At 45.0% G+C, this 22,002-nt stretch overlaps 1 protein-coding gene across 1 annotated transcript in view; it reads right to left on the reverse strand.

Moving 5' to 3' along the window:
* The window catches only part of bin1b (bridging integrator 1b), a 46,687-nt gene that overhangs the window by 17,484 nt on the left and 7,201 nt on the right, over positions 1-22,002 (reverse strand). Inside the window, exons 3-11 of the mRNA XM_057829442.1 lie at positions 20,843-20,923; positions 20,697-20,751; positions 18,543-18,637; positions 18,359-18,394; positions 18,112-18,207; positions 13,337-13,444; positions 13,032-13,124; positions 2,117-2,202; positions 1,955-2,030 (exon numbers count right to left, since the gene is read on the reverse strand). Of these exons, the coding sequence (XP_057685425.1) occupies positions 1,955-2,030; positions 2,117-2,202; positions 13,032-13,124; positions 13,337-13,444; positions 18,112-18,207; positions 18,359-18,394; positions 18,543-18,637; positions 20,697-20,751; positions 20,843-20,923 (726 nt within the window). The remainder of the gene's footprint in view (positions 1-1,954; positions 2,031-2,116; positions 2,203-13,031; positions 13,125-13,336; positions 13,445-18,111; positions 18,208-18,358; positions 18,395-18,542; positions 18,638-20,696; positions 20,752-20,842; positions 20,924-22,002) is intronic.

Consider the following 22,002-nt stretch of genomic DNA (forward strand, 5'->3'; position numbering starts at 1 on the left):
TTTTTCTCTGATAGAGTGATTGGAACAGATACTTCTTTGCCACAAAAAACATTCATGAAGTTTGGTTCTTTTATGACTTTATTATGGGTGAACAGAAAGAAGTGATCAAATCTGCTGGGTCAAAAATATACATACAGCAGCGCTAATATTTGGTAACTTGTCCCTTGGCCATTTTCACTTCAATTAGGCGCTTTTGGTAGCCATCCACAAGCTTCTGGCAAGCTTCTGGTTGAATCTTTGACCACTCCTCTTGACAGAATTGGTGCAGTTCGGTTAAATTTGATGGCTTTCTGACATGGACTTGTTTCTTCAGCATTGTCCACAAGTTCTCAATGGGGTTTAAGTCAGGACTTTGGGAAGGCCATTCGAAAACCTTAATTCTAGCCTGATTTAGCCATTCCATTACCACTTTTGATGTGTGTTTGGGGTCATTGTCCTGTTGGAACACCCAACTGCGCCCAAGACCCAATCTTCGGGCTGATGATGTTAGGTTATCTTGAAGAATTTGAAGGTAATCCTCCTTCTTCATGATCCCATTTACTCTCTGTAAAGCACCAGTTCCATTGGCAGCAAAACAGCCCCACAGCATAATACTACCACCACCGTGCTTGACGGTAGGCATGGTGTACTTGGGGTTAAAGGCCTCACCTTTTCTCCTCCAAACATATTGTTGGGCATTGTGGCCAAACAGCTTGATTTTTGTTTCGTCTGACCACAGAACTTTCCTCCAGAAGGTCTTATCTTTGTCCATGTGATCAGCAGCAAACTTCAGTCGAGCCTTAAGGTGCCGCTTTGGAGCAAGGGCTTCCTTCTTGCGCGGTAGCCTCTAAGTCCATTGAGATTCAAAACACGCTTGACTGTGGACACTGACACCTGTGTTCCAGCAGCTTGTAATTCTTGGCAGATCTGCTTTTTGGTGATTCTCAGTTGAATCTTCACCCTCCTGACCAATTTTCTCTCAGCAGCAGGTGATAGCTTGCGTTTTCTTCCTGATTGTGGCAGTGACAAAACAGTGCCATGCACGTTATACTTACAAACAATTGTTTGCACTGTTGCTCTTGGGACCTGCAGCTGCTTTGAAATGGCTCCAAGTGACTTTCCTGACTTGTTCAAGTCAATGATTCGCTTTTTCAGATCCATGTATGTATATTTTTGACCCAGCAGATTTGATCACTTTTTCTGTTAACCCATAATAAAGTCATAAAAGAACCAAACTTCATGAATGTTTTTTGTGACAAAGAAGTATCTGTTCCAATCACTTTCGGAGAAAAATCAGAGTTGTATAAATAACTGGAAACTCAAGAGAGCCATGACATTATGTTCTTCACAAGTGTATGTAAACTTTTGACCACAACTGTAACACTTGCAACTTTTCAGGATGCTGAAATTGTCCCCACCAACTTTTAAGCAACCGTGTTTGCATTATATCATGACTTAAGATATAGAGGATATATTGTAAGGATAGAATTGACCTTACCATTATTAAGTGAATTACAGTACTTTCATCATGTTCAGACTTACATTGACCCCTTTTCACTTGCTCAATGTTTTCCCCTTTCACGCATGTTTGATTGGCTGATGACTTAACCCCCCACCCCCGCACACACAAGCATTAACAGCCCCGAAAGAAATACAACATGCTGCCTCCTCTGCCCCCTCCGAAGACAACGGATATTAGAAGTTTTTTTTTTCTGCCAGCAGCACCCACTGTAAGTAATGTAAAAGGAAATCAATGTTGTGGAGGTGGGGAACACACCACTAATTTTGCTACTGAAAGTCCGACCTGCATCAGAGTTAGCATAACAATAATCTATATGAATTTGTGGACAAAAGCAGTAGTGTTTTACTTGAAGGACGGCTCTATTTTTATCTATTTTTGTTAGGGTTATCGTCCCTACCAATATTGAGACTAAACCTACGCCCTTGGATGACGAAGTTTGAAATGTTCACTTACCTTGCCCATCTCTTTGTGGAACCTCTCTTGATGATTCGCCAGACTCTGGAATGTGTTAACATAGACGCCAACACGGCTAACCGTGTGTACACACAAAAACACACACATCAGTCAGATTAAATTATCGAGACAGTGGTACCTTGACTAACAGACTTTATTCACCTGTCCCACAGCACTGGAAGCTGGTCTTGTAATTCCACGTTTAGCTCTTCGAAAATCTTCTGAGAGCGACCGAGCTCCTCCTCGGCCTAAAAAAACAAGGCGTAACACAAACGCAGCGTGATCCAATGACATCTTAATAAATATGCAGGCATGTTTGATACTATCAGATATACTGTAAAAAAACAAATAAATAAAACTTCCTATTAGTCATGCTCACTTTAGATTTAAATTAGAGAGTGACTGATATGGATTTATCAGGACAGATACTGATTATTAGTAGTTAGAGGGGCCGATAACCAATTTTTTAAAGCCGATATTCATTTGCAATAAAAGTGTAAAAATGGGCATAAAAAATTTTAATAATGCAAACACTGAACTTCATTGAAATGCCTAACGCATGTTTATTGAAATACACAAATAGAAAATAAATAGCTCCAGAAAGCCTGATTTTCCTAGACTCAAAAACATCTCTTATAAAGTTGAATAAAAGGTTAAATAAAGAGTTCTCTGCAATTTTTCCACATAAAATACAATACAAGAATACAGGGAGTTCTCAGGCTCAGCGGCATCTCTTGTAAAGTTACAGTGCCCTCCATAATTATTGGCACCCCTGAAAAAGATGTGTTTTCTAGCTTGTAATAATTTTTTTATTCAAGTAATATGGGACCTTAATGGAAAAAAAATGAAAAATCCAACCTTCAATACAAGTGCATTCATTCAGTGGGGAAAAAATGCCACATAAAGAAAAAAATTATTTGACATCAAATAATGTGTGTCACAATTATTAGCACCTCTGGTGTTAATACTTTGTACAACCCCCTTTTGCCAACAAAACAAGGTCTGGGGACTGAGATGGCCATGGGAGGAGCTTGATTTTGTGTCTGGTGAACCATTTCTGTGTAGATTTGGTCATATGTTTAGGGTCATTGCAGGGCCGGCCCAGGCCATTTGGGGGCCCTAAGCAAAATAATACCAAAGGGCCCATATTTTTGTAAAAATGTATTAAAATTGTAACCTTATGTCCATCTTTCTTGATTCTTGATCTCTTAACTATGTACACGACATTGCCCAGCATTACCTTGAATTGTACATTTGGGGAAATGTTGTTTCTTTTCTTCTCTGATTTTCTTTTCTTTCGTTTCTCTGCTCCAAAGGATAAATTCTCTTCGACATATTCGTGCATCTATTTTCCAGTCAAGTATGAGCACCAATCATCGCAAAGCAAGTTCAACGTCACTCCCCAGGTTGCCAGATTGTAATGATAAGAAAATTGATTTTTGCATAGATAAACGGCAATGCACGCCACATTATTCACGATGCTCTATTAACAATGCATAAAATGCGCTTGCCAGATTGGGGACCTATGCAGCTGCATATTTTGCATATAGGCTGGGCCGGCCTTGGGTCATTGTCTTGCTGAAAGACCCAGTGACGACCCATCTTCAGCTTTCGGGCAGAGGGCAACAGATTTGGATTTAAAATGTCCTGGTATTTCAAAGCATTCATGATGCCATGCACCCTAATAAGGTTCCCAGGGCCTTTGGAAGCGAAACAGCCCCACAGCATCACTGACCCACCCCCATACTTCCCAGTGGGTATGAGGTGTTTTTCAGCATGCGCATCTTTCGTGGCACGCCAGACCCACTTAGAGTGTTTGTTGCCAAAAAGCTCAATCTTTTTCCCACACAAAAATACAAACGGTCCCAGGCTTCAACCGGGACCTTGTGCTTTGGTCAGATGACAAAGCTCTAAGTGGGTCTGGTGTGCCACGAAAGATGTGCATGCTGAAAAGCACCTCATACTCACTGTGAAGTATGGGGGTGGGTCAGTGATGCTGTGGGGCTGTTTCGCTTCCAAAGGCCCTGGGAACCTTGTTAGGGTGCATGGCATCATGAATGCTTTGAAATACCAGGACATTTTAAATCCAAATCTGTTGCCCTCTGCCCGAAAGCTGAAGATGGGTCGTCACTGGGTCTTTCATCAAGAAAATGACCCTAAACATACGGCCAAATCTACACAGAAATGGTTCACCAGACACAAAATCAAGCTCCTCCGACGGCCATCTCAGTCCCCAGACCTTGTTTTGTTGGCAAAAGGGGGTTGTACAAAGTATTAACACCAGGGGTGCTAATAATTGTGACACACATTATTTGATGTCAAATAATTTTTTCTTTATGTGGGATTTTTTGCCCACTGAATGAATGCACTTGTATTGAAGGTTGGATTTTTCTCTTTTTTTCCATTAAGGTCCCATATTATTTGAATAAAAAAATATATATTTGAAGCTAAAAAACACATCTTTTTCAGGGTTGCCAATAATTATGGAGGGCACTGTAAATAAAAACTTAGCTTCCTAATTTTTTTCACAATAAATAACATTAAATTTCAATATAATTGAAATAATTTAACTTTGTTTTAACTTCGAACAAAAACAAAAAGTGTAGGAGTTCTCAGGCTCAGCATTATATCTAATAAATGCAAATAAAAACTTGCTTCCAGATATTTCATAAAAGTAATAGTATACAAAGTTACTACTTCACGCAACACTAGGTGTTAGGTCCTCTTCCCCTTCCTTTTGAGACATGCCCACCTCCAGCAGGTGTGCATGTTTTTACTTGATTACAGGTCAGACGAGTGGAGCGGCCACACCTGAGGGCAATTAACATCAGCCAGCCTTAAAAGCCAAGCAGACGCTCCACCTCGTCGCCCGATCAACTCGTCTGGTTCCACCGTCAGTTGTTTCTCGCATTGCTTAGATACGTTCCTCTGATCACCGGCTCACGACTTGTTTTTTTCTCTCGCTCCAGGACCTGTTCTCTGCGCGCCCCTTGTCGGATTCCACGCCTGTCTCCCTCCGAGCTCCCTTGCCTCACGCCAGCTCAACTACCCCGAGCCAAGTCACCAGCCCTCGCCACACTTTTGTGATCACTAATAAAAAGAGCACGCATCTCACCCCTGTGTGTCTGCTCCGGGATCCTCTCTTGCTCACGCAACCCTAACAGTTTGATCGGGCCATAATGGATCTCGCAGACAACCTCGCCAGCTCGCCTACATCACTCATTGACCACCACCAGGCCATAGAATCGCTCTTCCATAAGGTAACGGACATCACTCATTCACTCCAAGCCATACAAAAGCAGCTCACACCACTGCCTCAAGCCCGCTTAGCCGAGCCAGCACCACGTTACGCCGCTACTCCTCCGTTCCACATACCCACAAATAACCCGGCGTCATCGTTGACTTTCCGAGAGCCTCACGTGCCCGCACCGGCGCCTTACGACGGCAATCTCGGCACTTGTCGCGCCTTTTTGGTGCAATGTAGCTTAGTTTTTGAGCAACAGCCGTCCACATACCACGAAGACAGAGCAAAAATCGCCTACCTCATTGGCTGTTTGCGGGGCACCGCGTTGGATTGGGCGTGCTCAGTGTGGCAGAGTGGTTCGCCGGTATGTGCCACGTATCCTCGTTTCACGGAGGAAATGAGGAAAATATTCGATCATCCAGTCCGTGGAAAAGAAGCCGCCAAGCGGCTCTTGTCTGCTCACCAGGGGACTCGGAGCGTCGCCGAGTTCGCCGTTGAGTTCCGGACATTAGCGGCTGAAAGCCGCTTTAATGACGAGGCGCTGCAGGAGGTGTTCGTCCGCGGTCTTAATGAACGCCTCAAAGATGAATTGGCCGCCCGTGATGCACAATCTTCCTTGGACGCTGTCATAAAACTTTCCATCAATATTGACAATCGTTTACGCGAACGTCAGAGAGAGCATAGCACACAGTTAACCACCATGCCTCCCCCCTCCACTGTCTTCCGTCGGCCAGCTCCACGTCAACTTCCTCTCCAGGCCACAGGCGCTGCACCCGCGATATCGCCCCCTGCTGTAGACGCCGAGCAACTGCAACTGGGGCGCATCAGGCTGTCTCGGGAGGAGCGCATGCGTAGGTTTGACGCACGCTTGTGTATTTACTGTGGGAAAAGTGGTCATTTTCTGCGTAGCTGCCCAGTGCGTCCAGGTTCACCAGTAGAGACGCTACTTGTAAGCCACATGTCACACAACTCCTCGGGTCGGTTGCAGCTCACAGCTACCCTCTCTTTGCGGGGCCAGTCACGCTCGGTAGATGCCCTAGTTGATTGCGGTTCAGACGAGAACTTTATTGATCAAGAGCTCGTGGCACAATTAGGGCTGATTACGCACCCGCTCCCCGTGCCATTGAGGACCACTGCACTCGACGGGCAGCTCCTCTTCAGTGTGGATCAGAAAACTGAGGCCATCAAGCTGCTCCTGTCAGGCAACCACCAAGAGGTGAGCACTTTCCTAGTCTTTGTGAGTCCCCGCACACCCTTGGTCCTTGGGTTACCTTGGCTCAAGAAACATAATCCCACCATAGACTGGTCCCTTCCCAAGGTAACCGCTTGGAGTCCGTTCTGCCACATTAACTGTCTCAAATCTGCTCTAGTGCCATCCTGTCCCGCTCAGAAGCTGGAGCAACCAGACCTCTCAACTGTCCCGGAATGCTACCACGAGCTCTGGCAGGTTTTTAGTAAGGATCGTGCGATGTCGCTCCCTCCGCATCGTCCGTACGACTGCGCCATCGACCTCCTTCCTGGTGCTGCTCTGCCCAAGGGTCGGCTATTCAACATCTCACAACCGGAGAGGGAGGCGATGGAGAAGTACATCTCCGAATCCCTGGCCACTGGCACCATCCGTCCCTCCTCCTCCCCGGTCGGCGCAGGCTTCTTTTTCATAGGCAAGAAGGATGGTGGCCTGCGGCCCTGCATCGACTACCGAGCCCTAAACGACATCACCATCAAGAATAGGTACCCTCTTCCACTCATGGACTCCGCTTTCACCCCCCTCCATAGTGCTACGATTTTCACAAAGCTCGACCTGCGCAGCGCTTATCACCTCGTCCGCATCAGAGAGGGGGACGAGTGGAAAACTGCATTTAATACGCCCCTGGGGCATTATGAATATTTGGTCATGCCTTTTGGCCTCACTAACGCCCCTGCAGTTTTTCAGAACTTGGTTAATGACGTCCTCCGAGACTTCATCAACAGATTTGTGGTGGTCTACCTTGATGACATCCTGATATTCTCACGCACCCCCTCTGAACACAAAGATCATGTCCATAAAGTTCTCCAACGTCTTCTCGAGAACAGACTCTTTGTAAAGGCTGAGAAATGTGAGTTTCATGTCAACGAGACCACATTTCTTGGCTACATCGTTGGCAAGGGCCAATTGCGAATGGACCCAGCGAAAGTTAAGGCAGTCCTGGAATGGCCACGCCCCTCTGACAGAAAGCAGCTCCAGCGCTTTCTCGGCTTCGCCAATTATTACAGAAGGTTCATCCGAAATTACAGCAGGATTGCAGCTCCCCTCACAGCCCTCACCTCTACCGCCACACAATTCCATTGGTCTGATCCTGCCGGCTCCGCTTTCAGTGACCTCAAGGCCCGTTTCACTTCGGCACCTATATTGGCCCCTCCTAACCCATCGCTTCAGTTCATTGTAGAGGTTGACGCTTCAGAGACGGGCGTGGGGGCAGTGCTGTCACAACGGAGGCCTGCCGATGGTAAGGTTCACCCATGCGCCTTCTTCTCCCGCAAACTGTCTCCTGCAGAGCGCAATTACACCATCGGAGACAGAGAACTCCTGGCAGTCAAGTTGGCCTTGGAGGAATGGCGCCACCATCTGGAGGGAACATCGCAACCCTTCCTTGTGTTAACTGATCACAAGAACCTCGAATACCTGAAGTCAGCCAAGCGACTAAATCCACGACAGGCGAGGTGGGCCATGTTTTTCTCCCGTTTCTACTTTACTCTGTCTTACATCCCAGGTTCAAAAAACACCAAGCCAGATGCCCTTTCACGTCAGTTCCAGGCCAGCGAACCAAGGGAAGAGCCCGCACCCATCCTCCCACAGACCTGTTTCCTTGCTTCGATGGAGTGGGAGATCGAGGGAATGGTGAAGGAAGCCCACGGTGAGCACCCGGACCCCCGAGAGGGCCCTCAGTCTGATCTCTTTGTTCCCGAGTCCCTACGTTCCCAGGTGCTGGAGTGGGCACACTCGTCCCGCCTCTTCTGCCACCCCGGCATCAGACGGACACTCGCCGTGCTGCGCCAGCGGTTTTGGTGGCCATCCATGTCGGAAGACACAAGGTCATTTGTCCTCGCCTGTACAGTTTGCGCCCGCAGCAAAACTTCCACCAAGCCCAGCTCTGGACTCCTCCGCCCCTTACCAATTCCAAGCCGCCCTTGGTCACACATCGCTCTGGATTTTGTCACCGGTCTCCCCCCTTCCAGAGGTAACACAGTCATTCTCACCGTGGTAGACAGATTCTCCAAGGCAGCCCATTTCATCCCCCTTCGCAAGCTTCCCTCGGCCAAGGAAACTTCAGACTTGCTCACTCACCATGTATTCCGCTTACACGGCATCCCAGCAGACATTGTCTCCGACCGAGGACCGCAATTCACATCTCAGGTCTGGAGAGCATTTTGCACTGCACTGGGTATCGGGGTGAGTCTGTCGTCGGGGTACCACCCTCAAACAAACGGGCAATGCGAGCGCACGAACCAGCAGCTCGAAGCGGCCCTCCGCTGTACCACACAGGCCCGTCCTAACACCTGGAGCGACCAGCTTCCGTGGATAGAATATGCGCACAACTCTCTGCCAAACGCCTCCTCCGGTATGTCCCCATTCCTCTGCTCCTTGGGCTACCAACCTCCATTGTTTCCCACGCAGGAACAAGACATTGCGGTTCCGTCGGTCCAGACGCATATCAATCGTTGCTCCAGGGTTTGGGAACAGGCACGCTCCGCGCTCCTACGGGCCTCCGAGAAGTCATGCGCCCAATCTGACCGCCGCCGCACACCTGCGCCGGCCTATACGGTTGGTCAAAAGGTGTGGCTCTCTTCGAAGTCCTTGCCGCTGAAGACTGAGTCGGCGAAGCTCGCCCCCCGGTTCGTAGGCCCCTTTGAGGTCATCAAGGTGGTAAACCCCAACGCAGTGCGTCTTCGGCTCCCTGCTCATTACCGGGTGCACCCCACGTTCCATGTCTCCCACGTCAAGCCGGTTTCCACAAGTCCGTTGGCCCCCCCTGTTCCGCCCCCTCCACCGCCTCTGTCGGTCGACGGGCATCCGGCCTACAGGGTGGAGCGGCTTCTGGATGTTCGCCGCCGTGGCCGGGGGCTCCAGTACCTGGTTGACTGGGAGGGCTATGGCCCGGAGGAGCGGTCCTGGATCCCGGCCCGGTGGGTGTTGTCCCGCGTGCTCATCCGGGATTTCCACCGTGCCCATCCCGGGGCTCTTCGTCGTGCGCCAGGTGGCGCCCGTAGGGGGGGGGGTCCTGTTAGGTCCTCTTCCCCTTCCTTTTGAGACATGCCCACCTCCAGCAGGTGTGCATGTTTTTACTTGATTACAGGTCAGACGAGTGGAGCGGCCACACCTGAGGGCAATTAACATCAGCCAGCCTTAAAAGCCAAGCAGACGCTCCACCTCGTCGCCCGATCAACTCGTCTGGTTCCACCGTCAGTTGTTTCTCGCATTGCTTAGATACGTTCCTCTGATCACCGGCTCACGACTTGTTTTTTTCTCTCGCTCCAGGACCTGTTCTCTGCGCGCCCCTTGTCGGATTCCACGCCTGTCTCCCTCCGAGCTCCCTTGCCTCACGCCAGCTCAACTACCCCGAGCCAAGTCACCAGCCCTCGCCACACTTTTGTGATCACTAATAAAAAGAGCACGCATCTCACCCCTGTGTGTCTGCTCCGGGATCCTCTCTTGCTCACGCAACCCTAACAACTAGGTAACTTTTCAGTTTTGGTCGATTTTGACTACGCCGGTGGACTAAACAGAGGTAGTGTTTTGCCTTAAGGAAGACTGCGCACACCCGCACAGTAGGAGTGTGACAAAATATCGAAATGGTGATACATCGTGATGCTTTGTATCCCAAAAGGCTATCGAAATGTTCCTGCCAAGAATCGAGATATTGTTTTAAAAAGGTGTCAATGTCTAAAAAACAAAATAAAAATGAACCAAGAAGTTGCTACCAAAATCTTCCACCCTAATGGTGTCTCAGTTAACTCTAATGCTGCATTGACGGTGCTCGACGCCCAATCCATTTAGACTGGGAACGTTCGTTCATTCGAAACTAGAGCATTCACAGTCGTTCTGTCTGATTTTCAGGGCATTTACAGGTAACTTGCTGTTCATTTAAGGGCATTTACAGTTCATTTCCTGTTGAGTTTGAGTCACTGCCTATTCATTTGAGTGATTCACAGGTCACTTCCTGTTCTGTAACTCGAAATAAACAGGAAGAGACCCATGAAATCCCCCCAAATCAACAGGAAGTAACTGAAAATCAGCAGGTAAATGACCTTAAATGGCCCAAAATTACCTCATTGCCTAGCATTGGCTGCCACTGACGGACATAGACGTTCAATCCGTTTGAAGTGGGAGGGACGACATTCGTTCATTCGCTGCCACCCTCCCAGTTCAAATGGATTGGACGTCTACTAGTGATAAACTCATTCCAACTCACAGCAGAAGCTTGTTTTTCTGTTTATTAGTTGTTTGTAGAATATTCTAGAATGATTTCCTGACCAATGTATCGATAACCGTTGTATCGCCATATTGTCAGATCATCGTTATCGTAAGCTTTGTATTGCCAAACGTATCATATCATGAGGTACCAAGAGGTTCCCACTCCTACCGTGTCGTAAAATTATTCGAAATTCGAAACGACATTTCTGTTTCCAGCAGCTGTGTGAAAGATGAATAGTAATAATATAATGAATCCAGTTGTGGCTAAACAATAGCATATGACGGTTAGCTACTGTGTAGCAACCGATGGTTTGGGGGGGGGGGGGGGGGGGTCATGCCAGCGAGTGAAAGCCGAGCCAATAACATTTCTATAACCTTTAGCCTGGTAGCCGCTATTTTTTTTCCCTCCTCGGACAAAACTTTTTGTCTTTTTTGTTGCTCTGCCATCTTTGCAGAATTCACACGAAAGCGTTTGCATCGATTGCATAGACTTCCATCTTAGTAATGAATGGGGAAAGGAAGTGATGTATATCGTAAATCAGTCAGCACATGTGTAGTTTTTTTGTGTGGCAGGGTTCCTGCCACCCTCCTTAATGTTTATTAACTCATTTTCTCCCAGAAACATATAAATACCTTCTATTTTTATGTTTCAGTGTCCCAAAAATGTATTTATACGTCTTTTACGATTTTTTTTCACAAGAGACATCTCTAGGTTCTGATGCGATTTTGCTCCAAAGTACAACGCTCAAAATTTATTTTAAAGCAATAAAACTGTTCACTGGAGGGCAGTAGCGCATTTGGTAAGAACTCATATCGGACGATGAAAGGAAATGAATGAAGAGAAATAGGAAACGGAAGTTGGAAGAAATAAGAAGCGTGAGAAAAATGTGGAGAACGATGTAAAACACAAGGCACATGCACCACACAAGTTCCCTAGGTGAATTCTGTTATGAGGTAGTGGTCACTACAAAAGAAAGATTCCAAAAAATCTATTTTGATGAGACAGGCGGTGGTGAAGGAAAAATTTACCCCGACTGCCGATACAGCCGCGGCCACAACAGCGTCATCTCTCACTTCAGTAGTTTAGTTATGTGTAAATAAATTGTTACTTTGCAATCAAAAGCTCTATTTGTCTAGTTGTTTATGTTATTTTGTAGAAGGAAAACATTATTCAGATGTTTGGGATGTCACAAAAGCAAAAATTAGCTGTGTTAAAGTCAAAGTTATGTTTGAAATGTATGCTTTTACAAAAAGCTAATTTTGTTCTGTTTTTTCATCGGAAATTGGAAAATTGCTCAAACTAAGCAATTCTTTAATGCTGATTTCCAAAGAATGGAAAAAGATATGACCTAACTTTTTTTTCCTGCTGAAAGAAGAGAGCCTAATCTTTCTTTTGGTGGGTTCCATGTTTATACAGCAATAGAACAGAATTTTCTGTGGGCCTTGCAAAATCAGTCAAAATTCAGTAAAACGGACGGGAGCGAAGGGGTTTGCTCCGGTAAAATTGGCTGGGAGTGAATGAGTTACTGTCAGTAAAAGCGATACAGACCCCCTCAAGATATTGAGATGTCATTCAACTAGTTGTTAGTCGACGTATCATCACAAATGTTATGAAAATATTCTATAAAGGCTGAAAAGTTACCTAGTGTTGCTTTAATACTACTAGGTAATACAGTACTAGTGCAGGAGACGTGGCTGCATCTGAGCCGAAATAAGGCAGTTTTAAATAGATTTTTTTTCATTTCAGTCGGTCGAATTTTTAAAAAAGGGCGATATCGAGATACGTCAAATTTCCAAATATCGGCGCCGATAATCAGCCTGGCCGTTAATCGGTCTATCTCTAATTTGAAGCACAGATAACTCAAATTCTTAAGTAAGTTTCAATTGTGAAGTATTTCTAACTCATTTTACCAAGCCAGCATTGTTAACCTCTTGCTTGGAGTAACTAATATACTAGTATTTATCAGTACTTAAAATTAAGTCTAGTTTACTGAAAAATTTTGAGATGAAACTACTTCACAGAAGTCCAGTTTACTTAAAATGTTCAGTTCGAACTACTTCACTGGAGACCAGTTTGAAAAACTTTTTTTTTTTTTCCCACAGTTCTCCATCCAAACTTTAAAATTCAAGTGAAATGGGTCAAGATGATATTTCAAGTTCTGGCCAATTATTTTACTGTGTAAACCCACAAGATATAACAAAATTTAAGATGTTTTTTAAACAGACCCCAAAAACCTCTAAAGATAAAGCCAGAGTAGAGTAGAGTAGAGTAGAGTAGAGTAGAGTAGAGTAGAGTAGATAGCTAAAATCAGAGCCATTTAGCATGCTGGATTCGTTTAGTAGTTCTTGACCTTTTGTTGTATTTAGGGCTCATTCATCACCTGATTGTAGGACAGGTTAGTCTGAGCCACCTGGTGGGCTGAAAGCAAACCCTGAGCCCAGCTTGGCGCCGCCATCTCCAACAAGGCTGCAGGCTAGACATGCGCACCATGCAGATGAGAAGGAAGACCAGTGGGGCGGGGCCAGAATGGGTCAGGGCAAGGAGAAGTTGGAAGGTGAGGACAAACAAACAAACAAAAGCAGACAAAAAGCAAATTGTTCCAAAAACGGCAATCGTGTTAGTTTGCCAGTTGGTTGTGGTTAGTCAGGTGAAGCACTCGCAAACACAACATGTTGACCGAATTACCTTGGCGATCTTGGCCTCATCCTTTTTCTTGCCTTTCTGCAAGGAGGCAAAGTGGTGCCTGGCACTGTCAAAATCCACCATTTTACGGTCCCGCTTTGCAATGCGAGCCTGCAGGGAGTGCAGGAAAGTCAGCAGGTGTTCCTTTTCCAGACGATTCACCATTTTTGCACAATCTTATTCAGACTACGTACAGCAAAATGCAGCAATATCATCCGTGCCGATTACCGGTTTCAAAGTATACCGTGGTATAAAAACGTCACAGTTTCACACCGCAAAAAATTTCCGTCATACCGTAGCTAGATGTTTTTATGTCAAAACTGCAGGGAGAAATCCCTGGCTTGCAGCTGCATGGCTCAACCCTCACCCACTGGTTGTTGCTCAGTGTCAGTGAGTCAGCTGTGCTACACGATTGCTGGAGGAGGTGAAATTCGTGAACTTTTTCCCCCATCGAAGAAAACGAAATCGCTGGTATGGGAATACTTTGGCGACAGAAAAGTTAGACGGTCGTGGCTTAGAGGAGGGCCAACCCACATGTAAAACATGTTTGCGGAGGGTAGCTGCCGAGGAGGCAATACCTCCAATATGATTCCGCATTTATGTAAAATTAAAGGTTCGTAAACACAAGAGGTGTGCATCGCCACTGCCCTCACGATTCGATTTGATCACGATTCGGAGGGCCACGATTCGATTCGATCCGATTCGATTCAGAGGGTCACGATTCGATTCGGTTCGATTCAGCATGCATCGCAATGAATTAAAGCCTGGGATGCATTAAAATTCTAAAGCAAAGCATATTTTCCGTGAATCATGAGGCAACCCAAGCGGTCAGACATTAAAACAAATTTTATTGGCTCTTGTGTCACTCCTGGTTAAAGTCAAATGAAAATAGTATACTTTCAGATAGATAGATATATATAAAAACCAGATCACAGCATTTAATTAGTGCTTTGAATGAGACCAGGGCTTTCTCTTTTTTTTTTTACACACAGTAGCAGCCTTTCACACAGTGCAACATCTGAACTCCTGTGCAAAGTCAGTAATAACAGTCACTGTATTTTAGTCATAACGACCCATCAATAAAAATATTCAAGTAAATATTAAAGAAAACGACAAAGAAAATATTGTAGTGCAGCAGCATCTTTATCGCAATATCAATCCAGGGAATGGATTGATATTTGAATGTAAAGTAGCTCCCTCTACAGTAGAGCCTAGATCTTGAGCCCGAACCCAACCTGACCAGACCCGACCGAATTTCGGGCCGGGTCGGGCCCAAAATGTCAACATTTACGTTCGGGTCGGGTCGGGCCGGACTGCTCTCTCGCTAACTTTTTTTTTTGAATAAATATATATTTGTATACTAAAACGATGTATGGACGTTAAACTAAGGAATACTTGTTATAAAATAAATAAATTGGATAAAACAGAGAGAAGGCGATTTGGTAATCACAAACATGAGCCAGTGCATTGTTTGCGCACATGAACGCCGTGGCCCCGCCCTCCTTTTAATCTTCCCCACCCGCTGGATCCTGATATTTCCTTTTTGAATTTCGATATAGAGCCGCAAGAGGTGAAAAGCAAACTAAAGACGGTGGGATTGAAAAGGCAAGAATCCACGAGTGGTGTGTGAAAAGGATTTAAATTGATAGTGGAAGATGTTACAGAAAACTGTTGGCCTTACCGAATGCAACAAATGTGGCGCTTTGCTCTGGTACGAGAGCAGAAAGACTGGCACGTTGACGCTGAGCAGGCATTTTAAAAACTGTACTGGCCTAAAAGATATTAGTCAAACATCGTTATTATCATTTGTTTCAAGGGCTGCACCTCTTCGTGCTAAGCAGTACATCGTGGAGTTCATGGTGTTCCTTAAAACGTCATTATTTATTTTGTTTCAGTGCTCCTTAAGGCAGGTTGTTCTTTTGTGTGTTCTGATGCAAGTCATTAAAATAAAGAATGTTATTTAAAAGTATTTGTTTATTTTTGAATATGCTGCTGTTCCTCTCCTTGTCAGAGAGGCGCGTATAGTGAGCACAATATCCCACACAGAAATATATTTAACAAACCTTTCCAGCGTTATTTCGTTGTGTAAATGCATTTATAATTATCATATAAATATGTAGACTATTTAAACATTCAGAAAACTTGCGTTTTTTTCTGCCAACTCGAAGAAATCGAAAGAAATGTCTATTGCATTTTGCCGAGGAAATGACACATGAACTATCCACCTGATAGAACAGACACACAAATATAAACGATATAAATGTTTATTGAATATGCATCTTACAGTCTTGTTTATCTGGGAGAATTTGTTACAAAAGACAGGTTTTAATTTATCATTATGCACATAAGCATCGTCCCAGTTGTGATCACACAAAACGCAATCACGCATTGCATCCCCGCATTTGCTCCTGCTGCTGAGTCCTCACAAATAAAACGTAAAATTTCGGCCTCTAGGCCTTTAATACACGGGGCCGGGTCAAGTCGGGTCGGGCTGGATTTTTTTAGGCCCTAATCGAGAGAGCAGAGAGATAGGACATAACATAACAATGGCTGAAGCAGAGAAAGTGGGAGCGAGAAAGATTATTGATGCACCTAACACATTGAAAGCAGACATCTGGAGACATTTTGGCGTCTACGACGGTGGGAAACTTGACCAGAGTTATGCGGTGTGTAAAAAATTAAACATGAGAACAATAATACAAATGGGGAAACCAAATCCATTGCATCACCGGAATTGCGCAGGGAAGATTTTTGAACGTACTTATATATTTTAAAATGCGCTGAAACGATTCGGCTTGTTGCCCGCATCGAATCGAATCGCCCATGCCCCGCATCGGGATGCATCGCCGCATCGATTATTGTTGACACCCTTAGTAAACACTGTCATGAACGTTTCCCACCAGCTACGAGCATCAACTCCAGCGTGTTTAGTGTGTCTAGCGGTGATAAAACATGGTGTTTTTTCTCTCTCTGGCAACTGTCTGTGTTGAGAAAGAGTGTGTTTATAATGTAAACATGATGCGAGTCATACTCACGGAAAATATTTCTATTATTTTTGTTCTGATGGTAATAGTGTTGCTCACCTAAAGGACTGCATTTATTCTAATTTTATTTAGAGTATTTCAGTTATTTTTTTCAAATTCATTTTAACTTCACATTATACTTATTTACCAATTTGCAAATATGTTTTAAAAATAAAAATCCTGTTCAACAGAAAAGTTCCATCCATCCATCCATTATCTTCCGCTTATTCCGGAGTCGGGTCGCGGGGGCAGCAGCTTCAGCAGCGAAGCCCAGACTTCCCTTTCCCCAGCCACTTCAGCCAGCTCCTCTGGCGGAATTCCAAGGCGTTCCCAGGCCAGCCGAGCGACATAGTCTCTCCAGCGTGTCCTGGGTCGACCCCGGGGCCTCCCGCTGGTGGGACATGCCCGGAACACCTCTCCAGGGAGGCGTCCAGGAGGCATCCGAACCAGATGCCCGAGCCACCTCAACTGGCTCCTCTCAACGCGGAGGAGTAGCGGCTCGACACCAAGCCCCTCCCGGATGACCGAGCATCTCACCTGATCTCTAAGGGAGAGCCCGGACACCCTGCGGAGGAAACTCATTTCGGCCGCTTGTATCCGTGATCTTGTTCTTTCGGTCACGACCCACAGCTCGTGACCATAGGTGAGGGTAGGAACGTAGATCGACCGGTAAATCGAGAGCTTCGCCTTTTGGCTCAGCTCCTTCTTCACCACAACGGACCGGTGCAGAGTCCGCATCACTGCAGACGCTGCTCCGAACCGCCTATCAATCTCCCGCTCCCTCCTACCCTCACTCGTGAACAAGACCCCAAGATACTTGAACTCCTCCACTAGGGGCAGGATCTCATCCCCGACCCGGAGAGGGCATGCCACCATTTTCCGGCTGAGGACCATGGTCTCGGATTTGGAGGTGCTGATCTTCATCCCAACCGCTTCACACTCGGCTGCAAACCGCCCCAGTGAGAGTTGGAGGTCACGGCTTGATGAAGCCAACAGCACCACATCATCTGCAAAAAGCAGAGATGCAATGCTGAGGCCACCAAACCGGACACCCTCAACGCTTCGGCTGCGCCTAGAAATTCTGTCCATAAAAATTATGAACAGAATCGGTGACAAAGGGCAGCCTTGGCGGAGTCCAATCCTCACTGGGAACGAATTCGACTTACTGCCGGCAAAGCGGACCAGACTCTGACACCGGTCGTACAGGGACCGAACAGCCCTTACCAAGGGGCTCGGTACCCCGTACTCCCGGAGCACCCTCCACAGGACTCCCCTCGGCACACGGTCGAACGCCTTCTGCAAATCCACAAAACACATGTAGACTGGTTGGGCGAACTCCCATGCACCCTCGAGGACCCTGCCGAGGGTATAGAGCTGGTCCACTGTTCCACGACCGGGACGAAAACCACACTGCTCCTCCTGAATCAGAGATTCGACTTCCCGACGGACCCTCCTCTCCAGCACCCCTGAATAGACTTTACCGGGGAGGCTGAGGAGTGTGATCCCTCTATAATTGGAACACACCCTCCGGTCCCCCTTTTTAAAAAACTTTTTTAAAATATATTTTTAAAACCCAGATATCTCAAAGTAACACATTTAAGAGCTGTAATTGCAATACCGTGATACCGCGAAGCTGTGATATTTTGGTTTAAAGTTTTCATGCCATCAAAATCTCATACTGGCACATACCTAATCGTATACAATAATATTATCTACAAACAACATGAATATAACCACATATAGATATTTAAACACCTTGATTTCAGGGAACTGAGCCAGGTACGAATCAATGGAAAGCATCGAGCTGTCAGTGATGTTCTGATGGAAATCCAACCACAGTGTGTCTGTGTCCTACAACACAACATATTGACACTTACAGCACAAAACCCACATTTCGTCACATGCCTATTGAAATCCCTAAATACTAATGCATGTCTTTACTTCCGAGTGGTTCAACACGCCTAAAATTTCTATTGCTAGTTTTACTTCATTTACATTTTACCTCCAAGTTATTGTCCATCTCCTTCTCTATCATCTCCTTCAGGAATCACACATGCATGCATTTACAGCAAAGAAAAGGACAATAGAGTGAAATAAAGTGAGGTGGTGCTCAAAGTTCCATGAGAAAAAAAAGCAAGTTGAGCACAATTTATGAAGGCAGAAAAGATCAAAGGTCAGGATCTCACCTCCACCATGGCGTTCATCTCTTCTTTGCCGAACCACTCTGGTTCGTACATGTCAGCCAGGCAGTCTTGCAGCCTCCGTGATGCCTCGTGTAAAGCTGAAATGTGTCAGAAAACAAATGGCAAACATCATATTAATATTCAGATATTTTAGTGGATGTATTCCTTTGTGTATTCCTTTTGTGAGCAGTTCTGTATTTTTACAGTTCGTTACACTTTGTGGTAAAAAATTCTGTTGAGTTATATTTTTATGCTGATTAAAACTAACATGCCAATTCCAAAACTGCAGTCAGTTTTTTTTCTTTAATATTTTATTGTATGTCAATATATATTATTTAAAAAAAAAAAAAAAAAAAAAAAAAAAAACATGAGTCGCACTGGAGTATAAGTCGCATTTTTGAGGGAAATTTACTTGATAAAATCCAACACATAAAACAGATATGTCACCTTGAAAGGCAATTTAAAATAAAAATACAATAGAGAACAACATGCTGAATAAGTGTACAGTATGATAATGTTACATGATGCATGAACAACGAAATGTGAACGTGGCCGGTATGTTAACGTAACATAGCCATCAACTCATTTGCTCCCAAAATCGTATATATACGTTCTATTTTTAATTGTTTCAGTGTCCCAAAGACATATTTATACATCTTTTACGTTTTTTTTTTCGCAAGAAACATCTCTAGGTTTTGATGCAACTTAGCTCCAAAGCACAATGCTAAAAATCCATTTTAAAGCAATAAAACTGGCCACTGGAGCGCAGTAGCGCTTTTGGCAAGATCCGTAACCCGATTCAACGGAACGAACGGCCAGGCCACACGGCCGGGGCGCCGGCGGAAGATGACCGAATGGACGACCAGGAGGACGTCCAGGACGCCAGGCGCAGGAAGTCCGAGCAAGGCGACCGGGACGTCAGGCAACGAACAACCAAGTGCGATGACCAAGTGCGACGACCAGGAGGACGTCCAGGATGCCAGGCGGCGGACGACCAGGCAGAACAATTGGGGGGACGGCCGGGATGCCAGGCACTGGACGACCGAGCAGAACGAGCGGGACCACCAGTACAGTGGACGATGCCGTTGAGTCCGTGCTGCTCGCTGAGCAGAGCCCACGCCTCTGTGCTCGGCCGCTCGCGTCCCCCACTACCCTCCAGTGTCCCGCGACTCAGCCAGAAACGCGCACGGCCAAACCAGTTCCCCCCCAGGAACACAATATGCCCTACACAAATCCCCAGGCGAACTCCGCCACGAGGCAGTGGTCACCACAAAAGAAAGACTAAAAAAAATCCATCTTGATGAGACAGGAGACGATGAGGGAAAAGTTTACCCTGGCTGTCGCTGCCACAACAGCGTCATCTCTCAGTTCAATAGTTTAGTTATGTGTAAATAAATTGTTACTTTGCTATCAAAGCTTGATTTGTCTTGTTGTTTATGTTATTATATAGAAAGAAAACATTATTCAGATGTGGGGGTGTCACAAAAGCATAAAATAGCTGTTCTGTTTGAAATGTATGCTTTTACAAAAAGCAAAATTTCTCTGTTTTTTCATCAGAAATTGAAAATTGCTCAAACTAAGCTATTTTCTAATGCTGATTTCTAAAGAATGGAAAAATATATGCACTAACATTTTTTCCTGCTGAAAGAAGAGAGTCTAATCTTTCTTGTGGTGGGCTCCATGTTTATATAGCAATAGAACAGAATTTTCTGTGGGCCTTGCAAAATCAGTCAAAATCCAGTAAAACGGCCGGGAACGAGGGGTTTGTACCGGCGAAAATGGCTGGGAGTGAATGAGTTAAGAGTTATTCAGATAACTATAGCATAAAGAACATGCTAACAAGTTTACCAAACCATCAGTGTCACTCCAAAACACCAAATCAACACGTGAAATGATATAATAATGTGTTAATAATTTCACACATAAGTTGCTCCAGAGTACAGTTCGCACCCCCAGCCAAACTATGGAAAAAAACCTGCCACTTATAGTCCGAAAAATACGGTATATCAGGCACAGTATTTTTTCAAATATTTAAATAAAAAAACTGTGATTTAAAAACTAGATCAGTTTTCCATTTCCCACCTAAAAAAACACCTTAAAAACACTTCTCAGATCTACGTAAAACCACAAAAATTGTGTTTCCCAGAGTTATCTCACTCTTCACTGCTGCCATGTACGCTTTCAGATCCTTCTGCAGCTTGGTGCCTTCTCCCTAGAGATGAAACATGTCATTACAAAAAATAAAAGACAAAACAGTCTTAATTAAGTGTATGACGGTGTAATTGACAAAACGTGGTAATAACCATCTGCTTGTTGAAATTGGCCACCATCTCCTCAAAGACGGCATCTCTGGTCTCGTCTGCTTTGCCGAGTTTCTGCAAAACCTGAAAAGCACAGTGACACTGCTCAAATGAGAGGCGGTTAGGAACATAATACAGGTTGTTCTCAGAATGAAAAAAACCAGCAACACAGTCTGATGCACTTTTATCACCTCTGACCTTAAGATAAATCCAGATGTGTTTGGTGTGAGTGCGACCAGGTGATTAATGTAGTCGGATGACCAGTGCTTTAGAGCTACAATTAGCACACGCACAGGGACTTCCCCACAGAGTGCTATACTCGCTCATATTTCGTCCGCTATTGCCACAGAGGGGGTTGACCTTGAGGCTGCAGGGGGCAGATGAGGCCGCATCTATCCATTTTCCATAGTATTTCTCATTCGGGTCGCAGGTGAGCCGACTTTGACACCCTAAATTGAATGCCAGCCAATCAATACACTTTAAAAAAATAATATTTCCATTCAGTCATGCTGGTTTAAGATTTTAAATTAAGCACTACTCAAATTTTTAGGTTACCTTCAGTAATTTATTCTGAATATCTGTAACAATTTATTGGGAAATATTAAATTGTGCTAACCTGAAATGTTAAGCTTTGTTAACTTGAAATGTTAAATTGTGTGTCATGCCCAGTGCTTTCAAAACAGTGCACTGGCAACATCAGAGTTAGCCAGACGGATTGGCTCACTTGTCTACGTGTTGTGCTGTCAATGAGGAGAACTAGGATGAATCCTGCTTGGGTTAACCAGACTTCACTATCAGTTGACGGGAAACGGGGTCCAGGGCTATTTGCAAAAACTCAAATTTCAAATATTTTTAAAACCTAAGTCGCTAGCGACCTAAAACCGAAACAGGCACCTCCCTTAGGTACAGTGGGGCAAATAAGTATTTAGTCAACCACCAATTGTGCAAGTTCTCCTACTTGAAAAGATTAGAGACACCTGTAATTGTCAACAAGGGTAAACCTCAACCACGAGAGATAGAATGTGGGGGGGGAAAAAAAAAAAAAAAAAAAAAAAAACGGAAAATCACATTGTTTGATTTTTAAAGAATTTATTTCCAAATTACAGTGGAAAATAAGTATTTGGTCACCAACAAACAAGCAAGATTTCTGGCTGTCAAAGAGG

The sequence above is a fragment of the Corythoichthys intestinalis genome, chromosome 2 (assembly GCF_030265065.1).
Source record: "Corythoichthys intestinalis isolate RoL2023-P3 chromosome 2, ASM3026506v1, whole genome shotgun sequence".
In the NCBI taxonomy this organism is placed as follows: Eukaryota; Metazoa; Chordata; class Actinopteri; order Syngnathiformes; family Syngnathidae; genus Corythoichthys; species Corythoichthys intestinalis.